Below are 26,856 nucleotides of genomic sequence, written 5' to 3' on the forward strand. Positions count from 1 at the left end.
GGTTTGAAAATCGTCTTTACGCCATGTTTGCGCAATATACGGCCGATTCTGTCCGTCACTCTGGGAATGTATGGCAGAAAGGCCGTACCCGACAATTCTTTTTCCGGTTCCTTACTTCGCCGAGGTTTGGGCTCTGTTACACTTCTAATATAATTTGTGGAGTAACCATTGCTCCTCAGGACAGTTTCCAGGTGTTGCATTTCTCGTTTGAGGTGTTGCGGCTCACATATTCGTCCTGCTCTCGTTACGAGCGTACTAATCATGCCTCTTTTCTGGCTCGGGTGGTGGTTTGACAGTTTGTGCAGGTATCGGTCCGTGTGAGTCGGTTTTCGATACACGCTGTGTCCCAGATCTTCGCCGTCCCTTGTGACCAGAACATCTAGAAATGGCAGTTTCTTGTCCTTTTCTACTTCCATGGTAAATGTTATGTTGGCATGGAGGCTGTTCAAGTGTCTTAGGAAGTCACTGAGCTGTTCTTCACCATGGCTCCACACCACGAAAGTATCATCGACGTACCTGTACCACACCTTAGGTTTGCAAGTCGCCGAGTCCAGTGCCTGTGCTTCGAATTGTTCCATGAAGAAGTTGGCCACCACTGGACTGAGAGGACTACCCATGGCGACGCCTTCCAGCTGTTCGTAGAAATCGCCATTCCACGTGAAATAGCTCGTGGTGAGACATGCATGGAAGAGCTTTCTGATGTCTAGCGGAAAAATGGAACCGATGTGCTCCAGAGCGTCACTGAGTGGCACTTTCGTAAATAACGAAACAACATCAAAGCTGACCAGGATGTCGTTTGGTGCAAGTTTCAGTTTCTTCAGCTTCTCAATGAAATGTCCTGAGTCCTTAATGTATGTGTCGGTCTTCCCCACGTGTGGCTGGAGCAGAGAGGCCAAGTGTTTTGCCAATTTATATGTCGGTGATCCAGGAGCGCTAACGATCGGTCTCAGTGGAACGTTGTTCTTATGGATCTTGGGTAATCCATACAGCCGAGGTGGTAGGGCTTCTGTGTTGCGCAGGTTTCTCTGTATGTCCGCCGGCAGAGAAGACGCCTTGATTAATCGATTCGTATTCCGTGTGATACGTTGCGTCGGATCTGCGCATAGTTTTCGGTACGTCGTCGGATCTAATAGGTCTCGGATCTTTTGCTCATAATCTTCGGTCTTCATTACGACGGTCGCATTCCCCTTATCGGCAGGCAGTACCAATATACTCTTGTCGGCGTTGAGATTCTTAATGGCTTGTACCTCTTCTTTCTTCAGGTTGCAAGCTGGTGGTTTTGCTCGGCGCAGTATCCTGGCTGTTTCCGTGCGTATTTCCTCTGCCCTTTCACAAGGAAGGGTGCGAATGGCTGCTTCGGTGTTGGCAATGATGTCCTCCATAGGTATAGTTCTCGGGATGATAGCGAAATTCCCTCCTTTTTGAAGAACAGACACTTCCTCTTCGGTCAATTGTCGTTCAGTGAGGTTGACCACTGTGTGTGACATGTCGGGAGTCGCCTTGTCGGTGTGCTTCCGGCATCTTTCAAACTTTTTCTTCTGTCGTTCGGTGCAGCGCTCGAGTTCGTTCTGCATGCTCCTGTGAGTGATGCTGTCAATCTTGTCCCAGTCGTCTCGATGCATTCTGCTACTTAGTTGATAGAAAAGGTCCAGAAGTTCCTGATCCGTTCTTGCCAAGTCTCTCCGTGTTGTATGTATTCGCTCACGAAGAAAAGCTCGTTCCATTCTGTCGTAGATACGATGTGCTTGGGCGGTGGTGAATAGGCGCTTACATCTCAAGAACTTCGGTGTAGCACATTCATCTCGGCAACGTGACAGAAAGGCGAGAGAGGACATTAGTCGCGCTTTCTTCTTCCGTCGTTGGTCAAGGCGTCGGTACAATCTGCAAATCTCCTCCCCGTAGAGGCGTAATACAAAATTGTTGAGGCTTTCGTGGCCACTTGTTGACAAACTGCCTATTGGCTTCTGTCTCGGGTTCTTCGGCCGACGTTCATCTAATGATTTTTCTGACGTTTCGCCAGCACGAGTGGCTGGCATTGTCAAAGCTTCACCCTCCATTGCCGGTGGTGAACTGGAGCCGAGCTCGAGGGCGCAGGCTATATGTACCTGGCGCGCCAACGTCCGAGGGCTTCTCCGCGGTCATTTCCGGTGCGGTTCTCCTCTTGCTACCTGCGACGGTCGTTCGCTGCAGTACGGGAAGCCAGGATCCGTTGACCTTAAGGCTTTCCTCTTTCTTGTTCAAACTGTTCGCGTGTTTTTGTATTTCTACAGCTTCTCTGAACAAGCGCGTGTGATAGTGCTTCTCTACAGCCAGAACTTCCGTGTCGGCGAATTTTATTACATGGTTGGTCTTTCGTGGTGTGGAGCCATGGTGAAGAACAGCTCAGTGACTTCCTAAGACACTTGAACAGCCTCCATGCCAACATAACATTTACCATGGAAGTAGAAAAGGACAAGAAACTGCCATTTCTAGATGTTCTGGTCACAAGGGACGGCGAAGATCTGGGACACAGCGTGTATCGAAAACCGACTCACACGGACCGATACCTGCACAAACTGTCAAACCACCACCCGAGCCAGAAAAGAGGCATGATTAGTACGCTCGTAACGAGAGCAGGACGAATATGTGAGCCGCAACACCTCAAACGAGAAATGCAACACCTGGAAACTGTCCTGAGGAGCAATGGTTACTCCACAAATTATATTAGAAGTGTAACAGAGCCCAAACCTCGGCGAAGTAAGGAACCGGAAAAAGAATTGTCGGGTACGGCCTTTCTGCCATACATTCCCAGAGTGACGGACAGAATCGGCCGTATATTGCGCAAACATGGCGTAAAGACGATTTTCAAACCGACAAGGAAGATCAAAGAGTGTCTTAGATCGGCGAAGGAGAAAAGAGACCCACTTGCAATGTCGGGAATATACCGCATACCATGCACATGCGGAAAAGTTTATGTCGGAATGACTGGACGATCCATTAACACCAGGATCAAAGAGCATAAGCGACATTGCAGGTTGGGGCAGGTGGAGAAATCGGCCGTGGCAGAGCACGCACTGAATGAGACCAACCATGTAATAAAATTCGCCGACACGGAAGTTCTGGCTGTAGAGAAGCACTATCACACGCGCTTGTTCAGAGAAGCTGTAGAAATACAAAAACACGCGAACAGTTTGAACAAGAAAGAGGAAAGCCTTAAGGTCAACGGATCCTGGCTTCCCGTATTGCAGCGAACGACCGTCGCAGGTAGCAAGAGGAGAACCGCACCGGAAATGACCGCGGAGAAGCCCTCGGACGTTGGCGCGCCAGGTACATATAGCCTGCGCCCGCGAGCTCGGCTCCAGTTCACCACCGGCAATGGAGGGTGAAGCTTTGACAATGCCAGCCACTCGTGCTGGCGAAACGTCAGAAAAATCATTAGATGAACGTCGGCCGAAGAACCCGAGACAGAAGCCAATAGGCAGTTTGTCAACAAGTGGCCACGAAAGCCTCAACAATTTTGTATTACGCCTCTACGGGGAGGAGATTTGCAGATTGTACCGACGCCTTGACCAACGACGGAAGAAGAAAGCGCGACTAATGTCCTCTCTCGCCTTTCTGTCACGTTGCCGAGATGAATGTGCTACACCGAAGTTCTTGAGATGTAAGCGCCTATTCACCACCGCCCAAGCACATCGTATCTACGACAGAATGGAACGAGCTTTTCTTCGTGAGCGAATACATACAACACGGAGAGACTTGGCAAGAACGGATCAGGAACTTCTGGACCTTTTCTATCAACTAAGTAGCAGAATGCATCGAGACGACTGGGACAAGATTGACAGCATCACTCACAGGAGCATGCAGAACGAACTCGAGCGCTGCACCGAACGACAGAAGAAAAAGTTTGAAAGATGCCGGAAGCACACCGACAAGGCGACTCCCGACATGTCACACACAGGGGTCAACCTCACTGAACGACAATTGACCGAAGAGGAAATGTCTGTTCTTCAAAAAGGAGGGAATTTCGCTATCATCCCGAGAACTATACCTATGGAGGACATCATTGCCAACACCGAAGCAGCCATTCGCACCCTTCCTTGTGAAAGGGCAGAGGAAATACGCACGGAAACAGCCAGGATACTGCGCCGAGCAAAACCACCAGCTTGCAACCTGAAGAAAGAAGAGGTACAAGCCATTAAGAATCTCAACGCCGACAAGAGTATATTGGTACTGCCTGCCGATAAGGGGAATGCGACCGTCGTAATGAAGACCGAAGATTATGAGCAAAAGATCCGAGACCTATTAGATCCGACGACGTACCGAAAACTATGCGCAGATCCGACGCAACGTATCACACGGAATACGAATCGATTAATCAAGGCGTCTTCTCTGCCGGCGGACATACAGAGAAACCTGCGCAACACAGAAGCCCTACCACCTCGGCTGTATGGATTACCCAAGATCCATAAGAACAACGTTCCACTGAGACCGATCGTTAGCGCTCCTGGATCACCGACATATAAATTGGCAAAACACTTGGCCTCTCTGCTCCAGCCACACGTGGGGAAGACCGACACATACATTAAGGACTCAGGACATTTCATTGAGAAGCTGAAGAAACTGAAACTTGCACCAAACGACATCCTGGTCAGCTTTGATGTTGTTTCGTTATTTACGAAAGTGCCACTCAGTGACGCTCTGGAGCACATCGGTTCCATTTTTCCGCTAGACATCAGAAAGCTCTTCCATGCATGTCTCACCACGAGCTATTTCACGTGGAATGGCGATTTCTACGAACAGCTGGAAGGCGTCGCCATGGGTAGTCCTCTCAGTCCAGTGGTGGCCAACTTCTTCATGGAACAATTCGAAGCACAGGCACTGGACTCGGCGACTTGCAAACCTAAGGTGTGGTACAGGTACGTCGATGATACTTTCGTGGTGTGGAGCCATGGTGAAGAACAGCTCAGTGACTTCCTAAGACACTTGAACAGCCTCCATGCCAACATAACATTTACCATGGAAGTAGAAAAGGACAAGAAACTGCCATTTCTAGATGTTCTGGTCACAAGGGACGGCGAAGATCTGGGACACAGCGTGTATCGAAAACCGACTCACACGGACCGATACCTGCACAAACTGTCAAACCACCACCCGAGCCAGAAAAGAGGCATGATTAGTACGCTCGTAACGAGAGCAGGACGAATATGTGAGCCGCAACACCTCAAACGAGAAATGCAACACCTGGAAACTGTCCTGAGGAGCAATGGTTACTCCACAAATTATATTAGAAGTGTAACAGAGCCCAAACCTCGGCGAAGTAAGGAACCGGAAAAAGAATTGTCGGGTACGGCCTTTCTGCCATACATTCCCAGAGTGACGGACAGAATCGGCCGTATATTGCGCAAACATGGCGTAAAGACGATTTTCAAACCGACAAGGAAGATCAAAGAGTGTCTTAGATCGGCGAAGGAGAAAAGAGACCCACTTGCAATGTCGGGAATATACCGCATACCATGCACATGCGGAAAAGTTTATGTCGGAATGACTGGACGATCCATTAACACCAGGATCAAAGAGCATAAGCGACATTGCAGGTTGGGGCAGGTGGAGAAATCGGCCGTGGCAGAGCACGCACTGAATGAGACCAACCATGTAATAAAATTCGCCGACACGGAAGTTCTGGCTGTAGAGAAGCACTATCACACGCGCTTGTTCAGAGAAGCTGTAGAAATACAAAAACACGCGAACAGTTTGAACAAGAAAGAGGAAAGCCTTAAGGTCAACGGATCCTGGCTTCCCGTATTGCAGCGAACGACCGTCGCAGGTAGCAAGAGGAGAACCGCACCGGAAATGACCGCGGAGAAGCCCTCGGACGTTGGCGCGCCAGGTACATATAGCCTGCGCCCGCGAGCTCGGCTCCAGTTCACCACCGGCAATGGAGGGTGAAGCTTTGACAATGCCAGCCACTCGTGCTGGCGAAACGTCAGAAAAATCATTAGATGAACGTCGGCCGAAGAACCCGAGACAGAAGCCAATAGGCAGTTTGTCAACAAGTGGCCACGAAAGCCTCAACAATTTTGTATTACGCCTCTACGGGGAGGAGATTTGCAGATTGTACCGACGCCTTGACCAACGACGGAAGAAGAAAGCGCGACTAATGTCCTCTCTCGCCTTTCTGTCACGTTGCCGAGATGAATGTGCTACACCGAAGTTCTTGAGATGTAAGCGCCTATTCACCACCGCCCAAGCACATCGTATCTACGACAGAATGGAACGAGCTTTTCTTCGTGAGCGAATACATACAACACGGAGAGACTTGGCAAGAACGGATCAGGAACTTCTGGACCTTTTCTATCAACTAAGTAGCAGAATGCATCGAGACGACTGGGACAAGATTGACAGCATCACTCACAGGAGCATGCAGAACGAACTCGAGCGCTGCACCGAACGACAGAAGAAAAAGTTTGAAAGATGCCGGAAGCACACCGACAAGGCGACTCCCGACATGTCACACACAGGGGTCAACCTCACTGAACGACAATTGACCGAAGAGGAAATGTCTGTTCTTCAAAAAGGAGGGAATTTCGCTATCATCCCGAGAACTATACCTATGGAGGACATCATTGCCAACACCGAAGCAGCCATTCGCACCCTTCCTTGTGAAAGGGCAGAGGAAATACGCACGGAAACAGCCAGGATACTGCGCCGAGCAAAACCACCAGCTTGCAACCTGAAGAAAGAAGAGGTACAAGCCATTAAGAATCTCAACGCCGACAAGAGTATATTGGTACTGCCTGCCGATAAGGGGAATGCGACCGTCGTAATGAAGGCCGAAGATTATGAGCAAAAGATCCGAGACCTATTAGATCCGACGACGTACCGAAAACTATGCGCAGATCCGACGCAACGTATCACACGGAATACGAATCGATTAATCAAGGCGTCTTCTCTGCCGGCGGACATACAGAGAAACCTGCGCAACACAGAAGCCCTACCACCTCGGCTGTATAGATTACCCAAGATCCATAAGAACAACGTTCCACTGAGACCGATCGTTAGCGCTCCTGGATCACCGACATATAAATTGGCAAAACACTTGGCCTCTCTGCTCCAGCCACACGTGGGGAAGACCGACACATACATTAAGGACTCAGGACATTTCATTGAGAAGCTGAAGAAACTGAAACTTGCACCAAACGACATCCTGGTCAGCTTTGATGTTGTTTCGTTATTTACGAAAGTGCCACTCAGTGACGCTCTGGAGCACATCGGTTCCATTTTTCCGCTAGACATCAGAAAGCTCTTCCATGCATGTCTCACCACGAGCTATTTCACGTGGAATGGCGATTTCTACGAACAGCTGGAAGGCGTCGCCATGGGTAGTCCTCTCAGTCCAGTGGTGGCCAACTTCTTCATGGAACAATTCGAAGCACAGGCACTGGACTCGGCGACTTGCAAACCTAAGGTGTGGTACAGGTACGTCGATGATACTTTCGTGGTGTGGAGCCATGGTGAAGAACAGCTCAGTGACTTCCTAAGACACTTGAACAGCCTCCATGCCAACATAACATTTACCATGGAAGTAGAAAAGGACAAGAAACTGCCATTTCTAGATGTTCTGGTCACAAGGGACGGCGAAGATCTGGGACACAGCGTGTATCAAAAACCGACTCACACGGACCGATACCTGCACAAACTGTCAAACCACCACCCGAGCCAGAAAAGAGGCATGATTAGTACGCTCGTAACGAGAGCAGGACGAATATGTGAGCCGCAACACCTCAAACGAGAAATGCAACACCTGGAAACTGTCCTGAGGAGCAATGGTTACTCCACAAATTATATTAGAAGTGTAACAGAGCCCAAACCTCGGCGAAGTAAGGAACCGGAAAAAGAATTGTCGGGTACGGCCTTTCTGCCATACATTCCCAGAGTGACGGACAGAATCGGCCGTATATTGCGCAAACATGGCGTAAAGACGATTTTCAAACCGACAAGGAAGATCAAAGTGTCTTAGATCGGCGAAGGAGAAAAGAGACCCACTTGCAATGTCGGGAATATACCGCATACCATGCACATGCGGAAAAGTTTATGTCGGAATGACTGGACGATCCATTAACACCAGGATCAAAGAGCATAAGCGACATTGCAGGTTGGGGCAGGTGGAGAAATCGGCCGTGGCAGAGCACGCACTGAATGAGACCAACCATGTAATAAAATTCGCCGACACGGAAGTTCTGGCTGTAGAGAAGCACTATCACACGCGCTTGTTCAGAGAAGCTGTAGAAATACAAAAACACGCGAACAGTTTGAACAAGAAAGAGGAAAGCCTTAAGGTCAACGGATCCTGGCTTCCCGTACTGCAGCGAACGACCGTCGCAGGTAGCAAGAGGAGAACCGCACCGGAAATGACCGCGGAGAAGCCCTCGGACGTTGGCGCGCCAGGTACATATAGCCTGCGCCCGCGAGCTCGGCTCCAGTTCACCACCGGCAATGGAGGGTGAAGCTTTGACAATGCCAGCCACTCGTGCTGGCGAAACGTCAGAAAAATCATTAGATGAACGTCGGCCGAAGAACCCGAGACAGAAGCCAATAGGCAGTTTGTCAACTTACTAAACTGATCGGTATAGGCGTTACGTTACATTTATGTACATTTGAATAGAGCTGCTATCCATTATACCAAGTGGAAATTTTATCCAAGTCTTTCTGCAACTCGTCACCACCGTCCAACGACGTTAGTTTCCTGTAGAAAAAACGATCGTCAGCGAATCGTCTTCTAATACTTGTGATACTATGTGATAAATCATTTATATATACTGAGAACATCAGAAATCCTATTACGCTTCTTTGGGGCACACCCGATGTCACTTTCGTTTCTGTGGAGCACTCGCCGTCCATTACGAAGTATACGGTTGTATCAGCCAAATATTCGTCTTACCATATATTTGCGAACATAATTCGCATGGTCATATCTGGGCTAGTCGTCGATGGTGCACCGTATAGAACACTTAAGGTGCTTGAGCAAGCTTGTACAATTTCCTCACGCGTCCACACGTTCAAGTATGCTTGTACAAACATTACTTTGCTTACCAGAAAATATCGAGTTCAAACGACGATGCGCTGCCCTTGACAGCTTTTTGGATTGTGTAAAAAAATATTAAAAAAGAGAGAGAGTGATAATAAGTGGAGTACACAGTGGTTAAGGAAACAGAAATATTATTCCCATACTAACTGTTTTCTTCCACGCGTTGCGGTGTCTCAGACTGGTCGAATGGAAAAGAAAGAAAACAGAGAGCACACGTTTCTAACATGTAAGGGAATTGGATATACGTCCTAATCTCATCCCCCATCCCCCCGGTCTCTGTCCATGTCTTCCTCATCCTCCTCCTCCTCTACCTCCACCGCCACCTCCTCCTCCTCCTCCTCCACCTCCACCTCCCCCTCCTTCCATTTCTCTCTGACCATCACCTCACTCCCCATTTCTATGTTCATCTTCTCCTCCACCCTCTCTCTCTCTCTCTCTCTCTCTTCGTCTCCTCCAGCCCCCTCTGTCCAGTTCCTCCTTTCCGCTTTCTACCTGTCAATACTAAGCCCTTCTCCTCTTCCTCCCTCTCTGTGACATTGAACCGTGTTTCTTGTTATTGCATATTCTGATCTGTTGTGGTATCGTAATCATAAGCTGATAAGTGACAAGTGTAACTTTCCTCTTTGCTAACAACCTTTCACTGTCATATATTTAATACGAATATATTTATATACTATAATATTGAAAATATAAAACCTATGTACGTCAGAATGTTCATTGGAGTATTGTGTAAAAATTTAAAATAATCGATCAAACACTTTTCGACGCTTTTGATAAAAATGTTTCCTCTTTATATACAGGGTGTTACAAAAAGGTACGGCCAAACTTTCAGGAAATATTCCTCACACACAAATAAAGAAAAGATGTTATGTGGACATGTGTCCGGAAAAGCTTAATTTCCATGTTAGAGCTCATTTTAGTTTCGTCAGTATGTACTGTACTTCCTCGACTCACCGCCATGAATTCATACGAGATACTCTACCTGTGCTGCTAGAACATGTGCCTTTACAAGTACGACACAACATGTGGTTCATGCACGATGGAGCTCCTGCACATTTCAGTCGAAGTGTTCGTACGCTTCTCAACAACAGATTCGGTGACCGATGGATTGGTAGAGGCGGACCAATTCCATGGCCTCCACGCTCTCCTGACCTCAACCCTCTTGACTTTCATTTATGGGGGCATTTGAAAGCTCTTGTCTACGCAATCCCGGTACCAAATTTAGAGACTCTTCGTGCTCGTATTGTGGACGGCTGTGATACAATACGCCATTCTCCAGGGCTGCTCAGAGCATCAGGAATTCCATGCGACGGAGGGTGGATGCATGTATCCTCGCTAAGGGAGGACATTTTGAACATTTCCTGTAACAAAGTGTTTGAAGTCACGCTGGTACGTTCTGTTGCTGTGTGTTTCCATTCAATGATTAACGTGATTTGAAGAGAAGTAATAAAATGAGCTCTAACATGGAAAGTAAGCGTTTCCGGACACATGTCCACATAACATATTTTCTTTCTTTGTGTGTGAGGAATGTTTCCTGAAAGTTTGGCCGTACCTTTTTGTAACACCCTGTATTTCATATTTCTTTATGTATTATATATACCTGCATTTAAAAAATAGGCACATAAAAACACGTGCATAATCGAATGCAAAATTGTATCATAATTTTCAAGTAGTCGATGAAGGACTTTCACAGATTTTACATTTTGAACAAGCGATTTCCACTGTACTTATTTCATATCTATTTATACACTGAAGAGCTAAAGAAACTGGTACACGTGCGTAATATCGTGTAAGGCCCCGCGAACACGCAGAAGTGGCATGGACGTGGCATAGGCTCGACTAATGTCTGAAGTAGTGCTGGAGAGAACTGACACCATGAATCCTGCAGGGCTGTCCATAAATCCGTAAGAGTACGACGGGGTGGAGATATCTTCTGAACAGCACGTTGCAAGGCATGCCAGATACGCTCAGTAATGTTCATATGTTCATGTCTGGGGAGTTTGGTTCAAATGGTTCAAATGGCTCTGAGCACTATGGGACTCAACTGCTGAGGTCATTAGTCCCCTAGAACTTAGAACTAGTTAAACCTAACTAACCTAAGGACATCACAAACATCCATGCCCGACGCAGGATTCGAACCTGCGACCGTAGCGGTCTTGCGGTTCCAGACTGCAGCGCCTTTAACCGCACGGCCACTTCGGCCGGCGGGAGTTTGGTGGCCAGCGGAAGTGTTGAAATCCAGAAGCATGTCCCTGGAGCCACTCTGTAGCATTGTCCTGTTGGAATTGCTCAAGTCCGCCAGAATGCACAATGGACATGAATGTATGCTGGCGATCAGACAGGATGCTTACGTACGTGTCACCACCTATCAGAGTCCTATCTAGACGTATCTAGACGTATCAGGGGTCCCATATCACTCCAACTACACACGAGCCACACCATTACAGACCCTTCACAACCAAAAAAATAGCCAAATGACGATCGCATACCGCAACATCAAAAGAAAGTTACGAGGTGTAAGTGCATCTACGCAGTGTGAAATTGCAGTTTACTAAAATCAAAAACCTATGTGTATAAGAACGTGAGCTGATGGAGGCTCTGCAATGACCTGCAATGTTTATTGCCCAAGTCATCGAACATTTTGAAGCAGAAGTTAACTCACGAATAGTACATCGTACATCTAAGAAGTTTCGAGACTGATTTTATTCCTGGTGTATAAGCGAAGTCAGCGCAGTAACAACGATTGTAGCTTGAACTAACAACTGTAAAAAAGACTTATTCTTTCGGTTCGTCAGCTGTGAGCAGGCAGGATTAAATAGCGAACGTACGGCCGTAGTGCGTCAACGTTGTCACCGTCGCAAATCGCAACAGCTTTAAAACAGATGTTAAAGACATTCTCCAGAATGTTTTGAAGAAGAGAAATATTGTGTGCGAAGTGTATCCCGTACACTTTGACTCCCGGAAAAAAAAACAACGACGCGTGGATCCTGCCGCCAGTTGATTGAAATGAAAATCATATCGGATGTTATCAATACAAACCTACCAGGAAACTAATAAGTACAGAAAGGGTTTCTGGTGGTTCGTCAAGACCGAAGAAGGTGCGGATGTGACGCGCGAGTTGAACAGCATCCCAAAGAAGGAATTTTCTGACAGTCTAATACCGTTGTGAACATTCTGTGTTTTACTGAAGTGGGAGGAGTAGGGGGGGGGGGGTGAGACCATGCAGAAAACCTGAATCATTAAAGACGCAATCTTAACTTTTCCTCTACTGTTTATTGATTCAGTCTCGAAACCGTTTGAACTGACTGCGTTTATAGATGTACACAATGGACGTCGGAGAAGTCAGCAGAGCACCACTAGCTGACCTACGCAGGTCGTAGTGAACGTGGTCTGCTTCAGTATTCATTGATCATGCGTCAAGTGTATAGACGATTGTTATTGATATTAGTGCACTGTAATTTTGTTTAAAAATTAAAGGGATTAAAGGTAATGAAAAGGAAAATGTCAGGGCGTAGTGTCTAGAGAGAGATGCAACAACTGTTAGAAACCTGTATCTTATTATTTGTTTACATCAAACATGCGCTTTAATCTATGCGATTACCTGCTTCAGCCGCAATGGGCCATCTTCTCAGCCTAGTTATAGTGTAGAACTTTCTCTCGAGTACGGCTGTCTTGACATTCAAATATGAAAATCATGTTAGTATTGTATAGAGAGTTTGTTTAAACTTGAGACAGCTGAATATCTCGGAAACGACGCATCTTATGAAAAAAATGTTCTAGCTGAAAAGTTAATACAAATAAAGGGGACATCTGTCTGTGCTAAAACAGGCCACCTTCTACCCAGCACTCCTGCGTGGGCGAGATCAACTGCGTATTTTCAAACGCAGGGTCCCCCCCCCCCCCGCCCCCTTCAATTTTATTGCGTGTGGCGTGTTCCGATTCTACGCCAAAAAACACATAGGGTTCAGTCAAATCATTGTTTTCGATTTGTGGTAGATGGCGCTATAATCGGCAAATATCAGTGTTCCTGTTTACGCAACTAAGTACCGAAGCATTTGGTTCTCCATTTCATCTACGACGTAAATGTATTCGCAAATCTTTGTGTTCTAACGGTTGGTATTTATGTTCGAAATGTGATCTTGTGCTGCAAATTTGGCTGTATAGTACAGTATGGTTAGCCGTTTCAATTTCTGGTTAGAAACTACGTATAGCTTGATCCAGGAACAACGACGTGGATTTTGAAGTTTTTCGTTACCATCGGGATGTTTGCCTGTTGGAATTGGGACGCTTGACTTCGGTGATTCCCCTTGCCTGTCACCACTAGTTCTTGCAGTCTAACCATAAATTAAAATTATTTCTATCGTTTCTGCAACAGATACAACATCTATCACGCTAGCTGTGCCATAACAGGCTACAGAGAGGAGTAGTGCCTGTAGGTTCGGTGTTCGTGCTTACAAAGGCCCCGGAGCTGCAGTGAAGCGTGCCGCATGGTGGGACGCTGAACGATGGGGCGAGCGCGTGAGTATTTACACGACGTATGTGTATGCACGGCAGGTGCGCCTGTCACTACCACTTCACGGACATTTTGCTTTATGACATTGGTTGTGGTTTGTATTTCGCCGGTAGCTCCGTAGCGGCCAGCGCGAGAGTTACGGCGACTGAATGGAAATACACACAGAAGTCAGTCACCCTGAAGCGGGGTTTCAGGGTGGCCACCGAAATCAAGCATTCCGCTGGTTTGGCGACTCACCAAGTAGACCCCATATGGAACAGAAAACTATGTTACCATAGAGGTAGCTTATTTGCCAGAAATATCAATGCCTAACCACATTGTTTGTACTGTACAATCACATTTGCAACACTCAAGTGACCTTTGAACTTCAAAAAAATGGTTCAAATGGCTCTGAGCACCATGGGACTCAACATCTTAGGTCATAAGTCCCCTAGAACTTAGAACTACTTAAACCTAACTAACCTAAGGACATCACACACACCCATGCCCGAGGCAGGATTCGAACCTGCGACCGCAGCAGTCCCGCGGTTCCGGACTGCAGCGCCAGAACCGCTAGACCACTGCGGCCGGCCTTTGAACTTCAGTATCAACCGTTAGAACATAAGGGTTGATATATACATTGTAACTGAAGTGTAGAGCCGCACTGAGTGGCCGCGCGGTTAGAGGCGCCACGTCACGAAGTGGGCGGCCACACCCGTCGGAGGTTCGAGTCCTCCCGCGGGCATGGGTGTGTGCGTTGTCCTTAGCGTAAGTTAGTTTAAGTTAGTTTAAGTAGTGCGTATGTCTAGGGATCTATGACCTCAGCAGTTTAGTCCCACAGGAATTCACACACATGTGAACATTTTTAAATCTAGAATCAAATGCATCGGTTCTTAATTGCGTAAACAGCCGCACTTGATATTTGTCGATTACAGCGCCATATACCACGAATGGAATACAATATCTTCAATAAACCGTACGTATTTTTTGGCGTAGATTCGGAATACGCAACAAAAATGAGGGGTCCAATTTGAAAACACAAAGTTGACCCTCTCCCCCTCGCAGGAGGTGTGCTTAGGAGATGGCCAGTCGTAGCGCAGACAATGTCCCCTTTGCTAATATAAACTTTTCACGTTGAACGGCTTCTTTGTACTATGTGCTGTTTTCGAGACATTTAATTGTCTCAAGTTAAAACAAACATCCTCTATATTTACATGTAATTGAAGGAGAATTTCTCGTAAAAGTACAACTGGGTGAAGGAATTTTAAGTGAGATATTATAGAAGCATCCAGGAAATTAAATGAGCAGATAAAGTTCGAAGTGGAACTGAAAAGCTCACAAGAAGCTCACAAGAAGAAAAGTAGACAGGAACGACTGCCAAGGCGTCCAGGGACTGTTAACTCGGCGCTGGAAATGACGGTTGTGGGATATTTTTTATTCTCTAGGTACTAATGAAAGCATTAAGAGTGCAACGGGAATTCCACTGTTAAATGCAGAGGAGAGAGCAGATAGGTGGAAAGAATACATTGAAAGCCTCTATGAGGGTGAAGATTTGTCTGATGTGATAGAAGAAGAAACAGGAGTCGATTTAGAAGAGATAGGGGATCCAGTATTAGAATCGGAATTTAAAAGAGCTTTGGAGGACTTACGGTCAAATAAGGCAGAAGGGATAGATAACATTCCATCAGAATTTCTAAAATCATTGGGGGAAGTGGCAACAAAACGACTATTGACGTTGGTGTGTAGAATATATGAGTCTGGCGACATACCATCTGACTTTCGGAAAAGCATCATCCACACAATTCCGAAGACGGCAAGAGCTGACAAGTGCGAGAATTATCGCACCATCAGCTTAACAGCTCACGCATCGAAGCTGCTTACAAGAATAATATACAGAAGAATGGAAAAGAAAATTGAGAATGCGCTAGGTGACGATCAGTTTGGCTTTAGGAAAAGTAAAGGGACGAGAGAGGCAATTCTGACGTTACGGCTAATAATGGAAGCAAGGCTAAAGAAAAATCAAGACACTTTCATAGGATTTGTCGACCTGGAAAAAGCGTTCGACAATATAAAATGGTGCAAGCTGTTCGAGATTCTGAAAAACGTAGGGGTAAGCTATAGGGAGAGACGGGTCATATACAATATGTACAACAACCAAGAGGGGATAATAAGAGTGGACGATCAAGAACGAAGTGCTCGTATTAAGAAGGGTGTAAGACAAGGCTGTAGCCTTTCGCCCCTACCCTTCAATCTGTACATCGAGGAAGCAATGATGGAAATAAAAGAAAGGTTCAGGAGTGGAATTAAAATACAAGGTGAAAGGATATCAATGATACGATTCGCTGATGACATTGCTATCCTGAGTGGAAGTGAAGAAGAATTAAATGATCTGCTGAACGGAATGAACAGTCTAATGAGTACACAGTATGGTTTGAGAGTAAACCGGAGAAAGACGAAGGTAATGAGAAGTAGTAGAAATGAGAACAGCGAGAAACTTAACATCAGGATTGATGGTCACGAAGTCAATGAAGTTAAGGAATTCTGCTACCTAGGCAGTAAAATAACAATGACGGACGGAGCAAGGAGGACATCAAAAGCAGACTCGCTATGGCAAAAAAGGCATTTCTGGCCAAGAGAAGTCTACTAATATCAAATACCGGCCTTAATTTGAGGAAGAAATTTCTGAGGATGTACGTCTGGAGTACAGCATTGTATGGTAGTGAAACATGGACTGTGGGAAAACCGGAACAGAAGAGAATCGAAGCATTTGAGATGTGGTGCTATAGAAGAATGTTGAAAATTAGGTGGACTGATAAGGTAAGGAATGAGGAGGTTCTACGCAGAATCGGAGAGGAAAGGAATATGTGGAAAACACTGATAAGGAGAAGGGACAGGATGATAGAACGTCTGCTAAGACATGAGGGAATGACTTCCATGGTACTAGAGGGAGCTGTAGAGGGCAAAAACTGTAGAGGAAGACAGAGATTGGAGTACGTCAAGCAAATAATTGAGGACGTAGGTTGCAAGTGCTACTCTGAGATGAAGAGGTTAGCACAGGAAAGGAATTCGTGGCGGGCTGCATCAAACCAGTCAGTAGACTGATGACCAAAAAAAAAAAAAGGTACTAATGATCCATGTAGCGCCAGTGACTTTTCTGCCAGATACCAGACGATCTGATGACGGGGCGGAGGGAGTCCCGTTGTGAATACTTAGGAAGGAATTTTCAGTCCTGGCATTTACCTTGCAACCAATGGAACCTGTTGAAAACCTTGGCCAGAACCGAGAGACGGCAACTGCTTTCAGTGTAATTCTACGGCGGTATGTCCCAGATAAAAATCTAGAAGTCGACGACTTGCTCAACACGTGCAGTGTAAATGCGTGTATTGCTGCCGATCCCAAGCGATGCGGCCTGCAGAGATTGTTGTGTGTAAGCACGGCAGTCGGATGTCGTGTTTTAACTGTCGCTATAAACTTCACGGCTGCATTAATTACTTGTGTAAATCTCAAATAATGAGTACTTCTGCAAAACAGCTTGTCACCCAAAAAATCAGTAAATGTAACTCAGTATTACTAATGGCCACTAATTATCACTTTTAGTGGGTAGCAGACAATTGCAATATGGTAGTAGACAAAGCAGAACACAGGTGGCAGCAATTGGTACTACGGTAGCAGACGAAGAAAAGAACTGAATGGTAATTACCATACATATATTCATTTCTATCAGCGTACTCATACTCAATTTCAGACGCCATAAGAAAGTGCAAAATCGAATGTTCAAATGTCTGTGAATTCCTAAGGGACGAAACTGCTGACGTCATAGGTCTCTAGACTTACACACTACTTAAACCAACTTATGCTAAGAGCAACACACACACCCATGCCCGAGGGAGGACTCGAACCTCCGGCGGGAGGGGCCGCGCAGCCCGTGACATGGCGCCTTAAAACCCGCGTCCACTCCACATGGCGTGCAAAATCAAACAGTGGTTGATATTGCAATGAATCAAGACAATGATTCAATTAAACCTAAGAAAATCCAGTGTAAAAATTTAAAAGAAGCTGCTTGTGTGCATTGCAGCCTTCAGCTATTATTAAAGTAGCCAGAAGTTAATTTCTGGTCGGGTAGTTAGAAAAAAAACTGTCTTTAAGATGGACAGTGGTTAGAGTATTAATCCACACTGACTAGGGTACTGATAGGAAAAGAAAATGACTGTGGTTAATTTCGTAAGCACAAGGAAAACCAATAAAGACGTATTCATTGTACTTTTCGTTCAGTAGAATGTAGAGCAAACAGTATGTGAGACTGTTGACAATGTTGCAGCGGCGTCACCTCTCAGCAGCTTGCAGACCGAGTCCCGCGCCGCCGTTCTTCTTGAGCGAGATTTCTCGTCGACCACTTTCCCTCATCGGCATACACAGGAAACTGCGCTTCTTGCAGGTAGTGTGTGAGCATAAGTGTAACTGATTCTGACGACCATCTTCTGAGGTCACAGCACAATGTAAATATATGTTCTGTAAATAAACAGGAGTTTTGGAATTAAGTGTTTTTCATTAACCGTAATGTCAAAATCCGCATCCGTTTCTGACCTCCAACTAACTGTGAGTCTTCTAATATCACTGGATCTCATTCTTTCCATAATATCACTGGGACTTCACGCTTTGCAGATTCATTGAAGCAAAAAGTGCCTTCTAGTTGATAATGTTATTTTCGACATTAATGTCTGTTATTTCTGAAAGTAGTTTGTAACAATACGCTCCATTCGTATCACTATCACCTCACACTAATGTATTTTTTCAAATGCATTAATGTCTGTTCGACAGCACATATAACTAAAGACAGAATATTGGCTCATTTGACCTACAATTACGGAAAGAGTAAGTATTAACGCATTCGAAGAAACGTTCTACTCATAGTATTTGTCTAGAATGGAACCAACGATGGAATGGTCGTGATTTAGTAACAAAACCGCTGTATAATACTTCGACGATAGTGTCAGAGTAGTAAGCTGCTGAAATTTTGTTTGTCCGCTCTGATCTACGTAATGTTCTTTTAATATGTAGACGGATTCAACCCTGACAAGGAATGCTCAGCTAGGGTTTCATGTGGTTCGTCATGTCAGTGGAAAGCGTCATTTTAGTTCTCATTACTAATATAAAGTTTTCAAAAACATAATTTTGTTATAAAACAAAGTTATAGGATTTCCAGTCCTGTGAGTTTTCTAAAAGTACGAAGTTTCAGTGAGATTAACTCCCATCATTTTCATATTTTCGACATCACTAGGCTGAAAATCCAAGATCGATTATTATTCATTACACAATAAAGTTTCCGACATCGTACTTACTCCCTGAACTTTTTGTCTGTAGATCACGTACACACTACGTCAGTAGCAATTACAGGCCATTCTGTCTATCGTTGTCACACGCTAGTGCAGTGTTGTGGAATGCGTCCATTACAGAGAAGCTGGATGAATATTTGGAAACCGTCTTCAGTAATATTTTTCGTATTACATTTTCAGGCAAAAAATCGAAATAAATTTACGGCCTACGTGGTGTGTTAAAAGATTAATTTAAAGTAAATACATACGTGTTTATTTCAAGATAATTATGATTTCATAACATTAAATTTATAGACAACAGTTGAAGAACCAAAGAGTGAAGGTACAAGAAGTGTTAAGCATATAGGCTGCAAGGAAAGCATCAGAATCAGAGAGAATAACAGTACACTGTAGGAAGATCAGAGAGTGGTGCCATAGGTAGCTTCAGCAAAAGCGACTACCATCTGCAGTCAGATGGACAGCTGTATATGCGTAACGTGCCATTACAATACAGTTGTGACTGTACACAATTTATGACTTGTCTGAAAAATGATTACAGGGTCAATAACTGGAATGAACAAAGTGAATCGCGAGGGATGGGAGACTGGCCTGTCTTAGGTGGTATACGGAAATTAAGTGCACAGCCTGTATACACAACGAGTAGTCGTAAGTATTCCATGAGGTTTCGGATTGTCAGCCAGATGATGTCGACATCTTGCCACGATACTGTCAACCATTCAGCCATTTTCAGGTGAGGGTTACACGCTCGCCTAATGATGGCTGAATGGTTGACAGCCGATATATCTCGGCAAGATGTCGACATCATCCGGCTGACACATTCCCTGCTGACTCATCTGATCGTAAGGTCTGTCGCGTCCAGGCGCAGGTCCTATCTCCAGCGTTGAATGAAGGTGTGGCCTGGATAGCCCAACCAGGACGTTGGCGACAATACGATCTGAGGTCGATTAAGTTACCTTCAATGGATATGAGGGAGAAAGTCTCCTAGGATGCTTAGCACAGGTGAATTTAGAACGGAAAAGACTATTTTCGATACTCATTGCCATACGCGAATGTTGAAACATGCATTATGATTTTACATGCAGCCATGGAGCCATTGACTAATCAATTTTGAATCTGTAAGGTCCTTGAAACTTCCTGGCAGATTAAAACTGTGTGCCCGACCGAGACTCGAACTCGGGAACTTTGCCTTTCGCGGGCAAGTGCTCTACCAACTGAGCTACCGAAGCACGACTCACGCCCGGTACTCACAGCTTTACTTCTGCCAGTACCTCGTCTCCTACCTTCCAAACTTTACAGAAGCTCTCCTGCGAACCTTGCAGAACTAGCACTCCTGAAAGAAAGGATATTGTGGAGACATAGCTTAGCCACAGCCTGGGGGTGTTTCCAGAATGAGATTTTCACTCTGCAGCGCACACTCCGCTGCAGAGTGAAAATCTCATTCTGTAAGGTCCTTGTTTACTGTATTTATTGCTTCCAAACAGTGGCAGGTAGGAAATAATTATGGATACGTGATTAGCCAGTAGCATCACTCATCCACTTACAGAATGAGACCTCTCCATGCTACCTGGTCGGGTCTACATTAATTTTAGGGTGCCAAGTTGACAACTTATCTCGTGTTCTGCAAATCCCCACATTTCTTCTTATTGATAACTGCGCGGAGTGGCATCTGTAAGTTTCTCATCAAGGTTCCCATTCGCTCTGGTAGTGTTCTGAATACTGCAGCTCCTGTATTTTAACATTCTCATATGGTCTGCCATTAACTACACCCATACTGCAATCTTCTTGTGTAAGAAACTTCGTGTTTCAAAGCATTGCCGGGTGTTACTCTTGTTGCAGAGATAAATCTTCTATGGCGTTCCTGGCACGTGCTGAAGTTTTAAATTGATTGCCATGAAACTCAGATTTAGTTCAAAATTTCATCACTCTCTACATTTTGAACAGCACAAAGAGAAATAAGACAGTAACATATAACATCCATTTACTTTATTACTGTAAGTGCAACTTAGTATTAACCTTTTACAGTATTTGTGTCTGCAATCGTGTGAATGATGGATTTTAAGCACTTGGACTATTGGATTCTTCACCGAAACACTACATTATTTTATAGATAGTATAGATCCTACATTCGGAGAACACCTTGTGAATGTGAACCACAGACCAATAGATATCAACACCAGCCTAAAAAATTTTCAAATGCATCAGCAGCCCCCCACAGAAACTAATAATTGAGGAAAACTACTAAATGCAGTAAGCTATAGTTGAAGGAAAAGAAATAATGAATAAACAGCTTTCTGCAACAGAACTCAGTTTCTGCCCTCAAGGAATTGTCAAACGACCCAAACACCAAACAGACACACACACACACACACACACACACACATATATATATATATATATATATATATATATATATATATATATAATCGTTCACATAGATCAAAGTAGTGTTAACCGCAACAGTTTAACAGCTCTATTAATAAATTTTCGATGTAAATTGTAAATAACTTTCTACTTTAATATCTATATGGTTTCAGATGGCAAATTGTGAAATAAAAACAGCTATAACGCAAAAGACAGAAATCCACAAAAACTAAAGCATCTGTTAACAAAGTACAGGCCTGTATAAAATAAAAAAAAAGTGTTCAAAAACTGTTCTACATGAACAGGTAGTGAAAAGCAGTTTTCTTATTATTTAGCAAAAAAATTAAAAAAAGAACACTGATGTTACTGTTATTTCAGAGAAACTTGTCTGTGTAAAAAGAGGAAAAAAATATGTTTTTTCATGGCGGTAACCACCCAAAAACAAATTTAGTCTTTTATAATTATATTCAACACATTTCACACACAGTTAACTTCTGGGATTAGATATAGAATTCTAATACTGGTTACGTGACTATGGTCAGTAACTATCTTCGAACATACTAGGATTAAATTCCAAAATGTGTCAGATTCATGCATTTTTGTAAATCTAATGGGACAGTACATTGCTGATGGCGACATGCGTTGAGCTACGACGGTGAAGGCGTTCACTCATATTTCGCAAGTGTGGTTTAACGTATAAGTTGGTCTAGTATAATTCTTCCTCCCATGTCAAAACACCATAGTGCGCGGCACAAACACTCCGAGTTGCAGCCTCCGAGGCTGATTTGCGGAAAAGCTGCAGATAATTTAGCCTCGCTACCGCTCCAAGGCACTGACAGTTTAAGGCCAAGCGACAGACTGTCTGGCGTACTTCTCTTACTGCGTTCACTATCCGCCCTTAGCCTTTTAGTCTGGCGTGTTAGCCACCTCCTGCTCACAGGGGGATTTCCCTCCAGCTTTTCCTACCCTAAGAACACATTTCTACCTATCGATCCCTATGCTTGTACCAATAATTTTTTCATTCATAAACGACACAAAAAATATTCATCATTATCACAAATAGTGAAAAGAAATATAAATATTTACGAACAGCCAATAATAATTCAATAGTAGTTATATTAATGACACAATGTGTTGGTGTTAACAAACAGCAAAGTCACATTCGGCAGACTTACACAACCGAGACATCACTCTAGACAAAAGAATAAAATGGCACATGTATAAGTTCTTCAATACGTCTGATAATGCAGACTAACTACCAGAATTCGCGAAAAATCAGCTTTTCCATTTGCCACTTAACTAAAATAGGTGCGGCCCATGTGCAGTCTTTTATTCAAAGCGCCTTCAAGACAAAACAGTTAGTGCAAATATTAGCAAACCTTCATGTTTCTGAAATCTGAAGAAATTACTTATTGGCATGAGTCGCAAATGAACAAGTAGCTGTTTTGGTCATTTTCACGTCATGAATCACAAATGAAAAATTAGATATTGTCATTTTCAGTACCCTTAAAAATGGCCACATAAGTAATTACAAGAGTGACAAAAATGCATGATCAAGCACTTGGTGCAAGCATACCTATCGTTTGTGGGATAATTTTCCGCAAGCATAAGGACACTGCAAGCTGCTTGACACTCGATCGGCTTTCAGTCATGCAAGCATACCGAAGTACAAGTACGTGAGTGTGCGTGCCGACCGTGTAGGCTTGTTCAAATGGCTCTGAGCACTATGGGACTTAACATCTGAGGTCATCAGTCCCCTAGACTTAGAACTACTTAAACCTAACTAACCTAATGACATCACACACTTTCATGCCCTAGGCAGGGTTCGAACCTGCGACCGTAGCAGCAGCACGGTTCCGGACTGAAGCACCTAGAACCGCTCGGCCACAACGGCCGGCTTAGGCCTGTACAAGCAAGTGTTACTTGTAAGACTATCTTCGTACCGACATTATGTCGAGCAACATGAAGCACATCAATCGCAAACTGCCGCCAAATTTATTCGAGTGGACAAAAGCTATCCCTGCTTCAGCAGCGTTAAACTGGAAACCTATCACATTAAGGCCAAGAGGGATGTTTCGTACCTTACACTTTCAACAATATGCAAAGCCGTTGACTCTGTGAAGATAAATTATCACAGAACCAACTACAGGAGGGGAAAAAAGTCGTAGGTACCGAGTGTAATTAAAATGACGCTATTCCAAGTGCTGCAGTGCGAGCTGCATACATCGCAAGACGCTAAAACATCGCAGGTGTGTTCATTAATCGGTGCGTTGCTGAAAAAAATAATAGTTCCACCGACTGCCACCAGGTGAAAATATGGCGCTATAAGCAGTAAGAAAGTGAAATGTTTCCTATTCTGACCTCACTGTGCTCTTTGTCGCTTGATAACAGGTGTTGATTTCCTTTGTGAAGTGTTTAGCAAATCACAGTATTAGCCATGACTGACGTTTGCTAGTCAAATAACAAAACTGTTACTCCTCTCTCTTTTTCCAGATATACTTCCATATTCTATTTCAGAATAACTCCAGCTGTGGTGGCGGAAATAATCGTTGCCTACTTACACGCACACACTTCACCATAGCTAGTACGTAATCACGATGCATGCCAAACTAACAGATACGAAGCACGATATTACGTAGGAAAATTTAGCAGAAAATCTCAGGATTCCGTTAGGTAAAAATATAAAATATTGACGCACTTTTTCATCGCAATCTAAAAAACATTTATTCCTTCCGTCGAACCACCAAAATCGCAAGTTTGTTTACGAAACAGTCATATTGAGAGAGCCTTCATATCGGTATTAAAAATAATCGATTTCTGTGTTAAGCAAACGCAGTTCATTATCTCGAGATCCATCAATTTGCAACAGCAACATCCCTAAAATGTTGTAGCAATATTGGTTGTCTTCCGCAGAAACCAAATTAATCGGCGCCCACCATGCACTGATTTATGAGACTATACAAAACAAAAAATGGATAGTATTCTCACTATAGATACGGCAGCAAGGTAACATACTCTTCTCACCATTTTCACATGTGCGTGCAGTCATCGCTCATACCAACAGGTTACGTTTCGCTCAGCTGATCGCAGACTCACCTTTTCTGTTGCCCCCGCCACCTTCCGCCGCCGTCTGCTTGTTCTTCATCGATGTAGCCACAGGCACACACGATCACTACAAGTTAACTGTTGCCGTAAAGAAGATTCCGCTACCGGTTACTGAAATAATTTCAAAAAGCTACCGAACAAAACTTCAACCAGCGCACTCAACGGTACGAAACGCAACGCAACGCAACGCAATGGCTGTTAAGAAGAAAGACCGTGCACTGCTGGAGAAGTTGTTTGTAGGAATATGGCCGACAAAAACAGCTGCGAAGAGGCCCTATGACAATATGATCAAGAAATTTAAAGAAACAGAAGAATTAGGTAGTGCAGCAGGGAGAGGGATGCAGCCCATTTCCATGGCATTTGTTGAAGAAGTTGCTGTAGCTACAGCTGAACGTGCAGCATATGCCTCAAATCCTGCAGCCAGTCCTCGAGCTACGTCACGGGAATTGTTTCTCCACCGGTCAACAGTTCAAAAGATTTTGCGGCATGAAACCTCAAGACACGCTACATGCCGTGACTTTTCTCTTCGTTTATTGGCACGCATGGAAATGGTTGACATGGCCAGTGATCATTGTTTTCACGGACGAGGGACTCTTAACTCTTCACGGTACCGTAAGTCACAGAATTTTCGCGTATGTCCTATTCCACCATATGTTGTGCACCAACATCCACTGCATTTAGCGTATGTGACTATCTGGTGTGGTTTCACAAGCTCCTTGATTCCGATTCGTTTTTCTTCGACACCCCGGATCTGTTACGTTGTCAGTGACATCTGCCCCTGAAAAGGACCTTCTCGAGCGACACGTGATTCCAGCTTTGCAAGAACGCAACTGTGTCCACACCACAATTTTCATGCAAAATGGGGCGACTCCACATGTCACTTGCCAAGTGAAAGGTTTGCTTCGAGTAACCTTCGGTAACGACCGTCTCATCTCTACATCTCTTGGCAATTTCAAGATGTGTAGCCTTCCGTGTGACTTCTGTCGTGAGAATACCTGAAAAACTGTGCCTATCAGGGATGTATATCGTGTCTATCAGCGATATATCCACACTCTTCCTGATCTGAAGAACAGCATAGTACGACGTACCGCTCTGATTACACCGGATATGCTGCTAGCAACTGTCGACCGTGCTGTGTGACAGATGCAGAATTCTGCTGAGTTGGAAGACCATGTTGTAACTTGCGACCATATCCTAGTAAATGTGCCAGGTGCTATCACGTCTCCTCTCCTTCTCTTGCACCCACACTACATTCTGGCTGCTTATAGCGCCACATTTTCACCTCGTGGCTGGAAGTGGCACTATTATTTTTTCAGCACTTTCCCCGAGCGCACCAATTAATGAACATACCTACGGCGTTTCAGCGTACTGCGATGTACACAACCCGGGACCAGCAGTCGGAACACGGTCAGTTTAGTTTAACCTCCCGGTATTGTTTATTAATACGGAACAGGAAAAGAAGTAGTACATTAGTAAACTATCGCGTATTACAAATTTGGGCAGATGCGTATTGACGTTTACGTAGTACGTTCACCATGCGAGAAATGTTGGTGTCAGTCTTTTGTGTGGTGTTATACCTTCCAAATGGTTCAAATGGCTCTAAGCACTATGGGACTTAACATCTGAGGTCATCAGTCCCCAAGACTTAGAACTACATAAACCTAACTAACCTAAGGACATCACACACGTCCATGCCCGAGGCATGCGACCGGAGCAGCAGCGCGGTTCCGGACTGAAGTGCCTAGAACCGCTCGGCCATACCGGCCGGCTTATAGCTTCTCTCACAGTTGTATCTTGCTTATTAGTCGAGGATGTTGAGAAAAATGGGTTTAAAATCTGCTTCTCTATTTCCGTTGAAATAGTAATACCAGTCGTGTGGATGCGTCTTCAGCTCAGAATGACTTAATGTGTTTTTTTTTTTTGTTTTTTTACCGGTGTTCACGTATCGTGCTGCGTCTTTCCTAATTGTACACAGCTCGAAGGCAGTGCCGGCCAAAACAAGCAAGTTCGTTGCCGAAGTTCCACATATTCAAAGCACGTACTGATAGTTGCACAAGCATACCCGATGTGTGAAATCAGAGGAATTTATGCGTGCGTGGATATAAACCTTGGTCATACATGCTTTTCAAGCTTGCAGTTACCTGCGTGCTCACCATCAGGTGTGTATACACCTGCGGACCGAGCGGCTCATTGGGACGACATTGTTTCGAGCTGTTAAGTGTCGACGCGCAAGGAAGCAGTTTGGCTTACAGAATGATCAGCTGGGGTTCTCCGCCTCGGTTTTTTCCTCCGAGCAGGTCGCCAGCATGATGCTCGCAAGCGTACACGCTTCTTCGCGCCGCGAGCGCAGATAGCACGTGGGCCATGCAGCCAGCCGACCGCGTGGTGGGGGACAGCGCGACGTGCCGCCATTGGCGCCGCAGCCGTAACGGAGCGCTCTCATTGGTCGCGCTGCTGCGCCAGGGCCCGAGGTGCGGCGCAGCTGCCTCGCATGCCGACAG

At 44.9% G+C, this 26,856-nt stretch overlaps 1 protein-coding gene across 1 annotated transcript in view; it reads left to right on the forward strand.

Moving 5' to 3' along the window:
- LOC126252429 (uncharacterized) overlaps positions 1–26,856 on the forward strand; it is a 615,381-nt gene that overhangs the window by 222,981 nt on the left and 365,544 nt on the right. Inside the window, exon 4 of the mRNA XM_049953320.1 lies at positions 17,875–17,991. Coding sequence (XP_049809277.1) covers positions 17,875–17,991 — 117 coding nt within the window. The remainder of the gene's footprint in view (positions 1–17,874; positions 17,992–26,856) is intronic.

The sequence above is a fragment of the Schistocerca nitens genome, chromosome 4 (genome assembly GCF_023898315.1).
Source record: "Schistocerca nitens isolate TAMUIC-IGC-003100 chromosome 4, iqSchNite1.1, whole genome shotgun sequence".
Taxonomy (NCBI): domain Eukaryota; kingdom Metazoa; phylum Arthropoda; class Insecta; order Orthoptera; family Acrididae; genus Schistocerca; species Schistocerca nitens.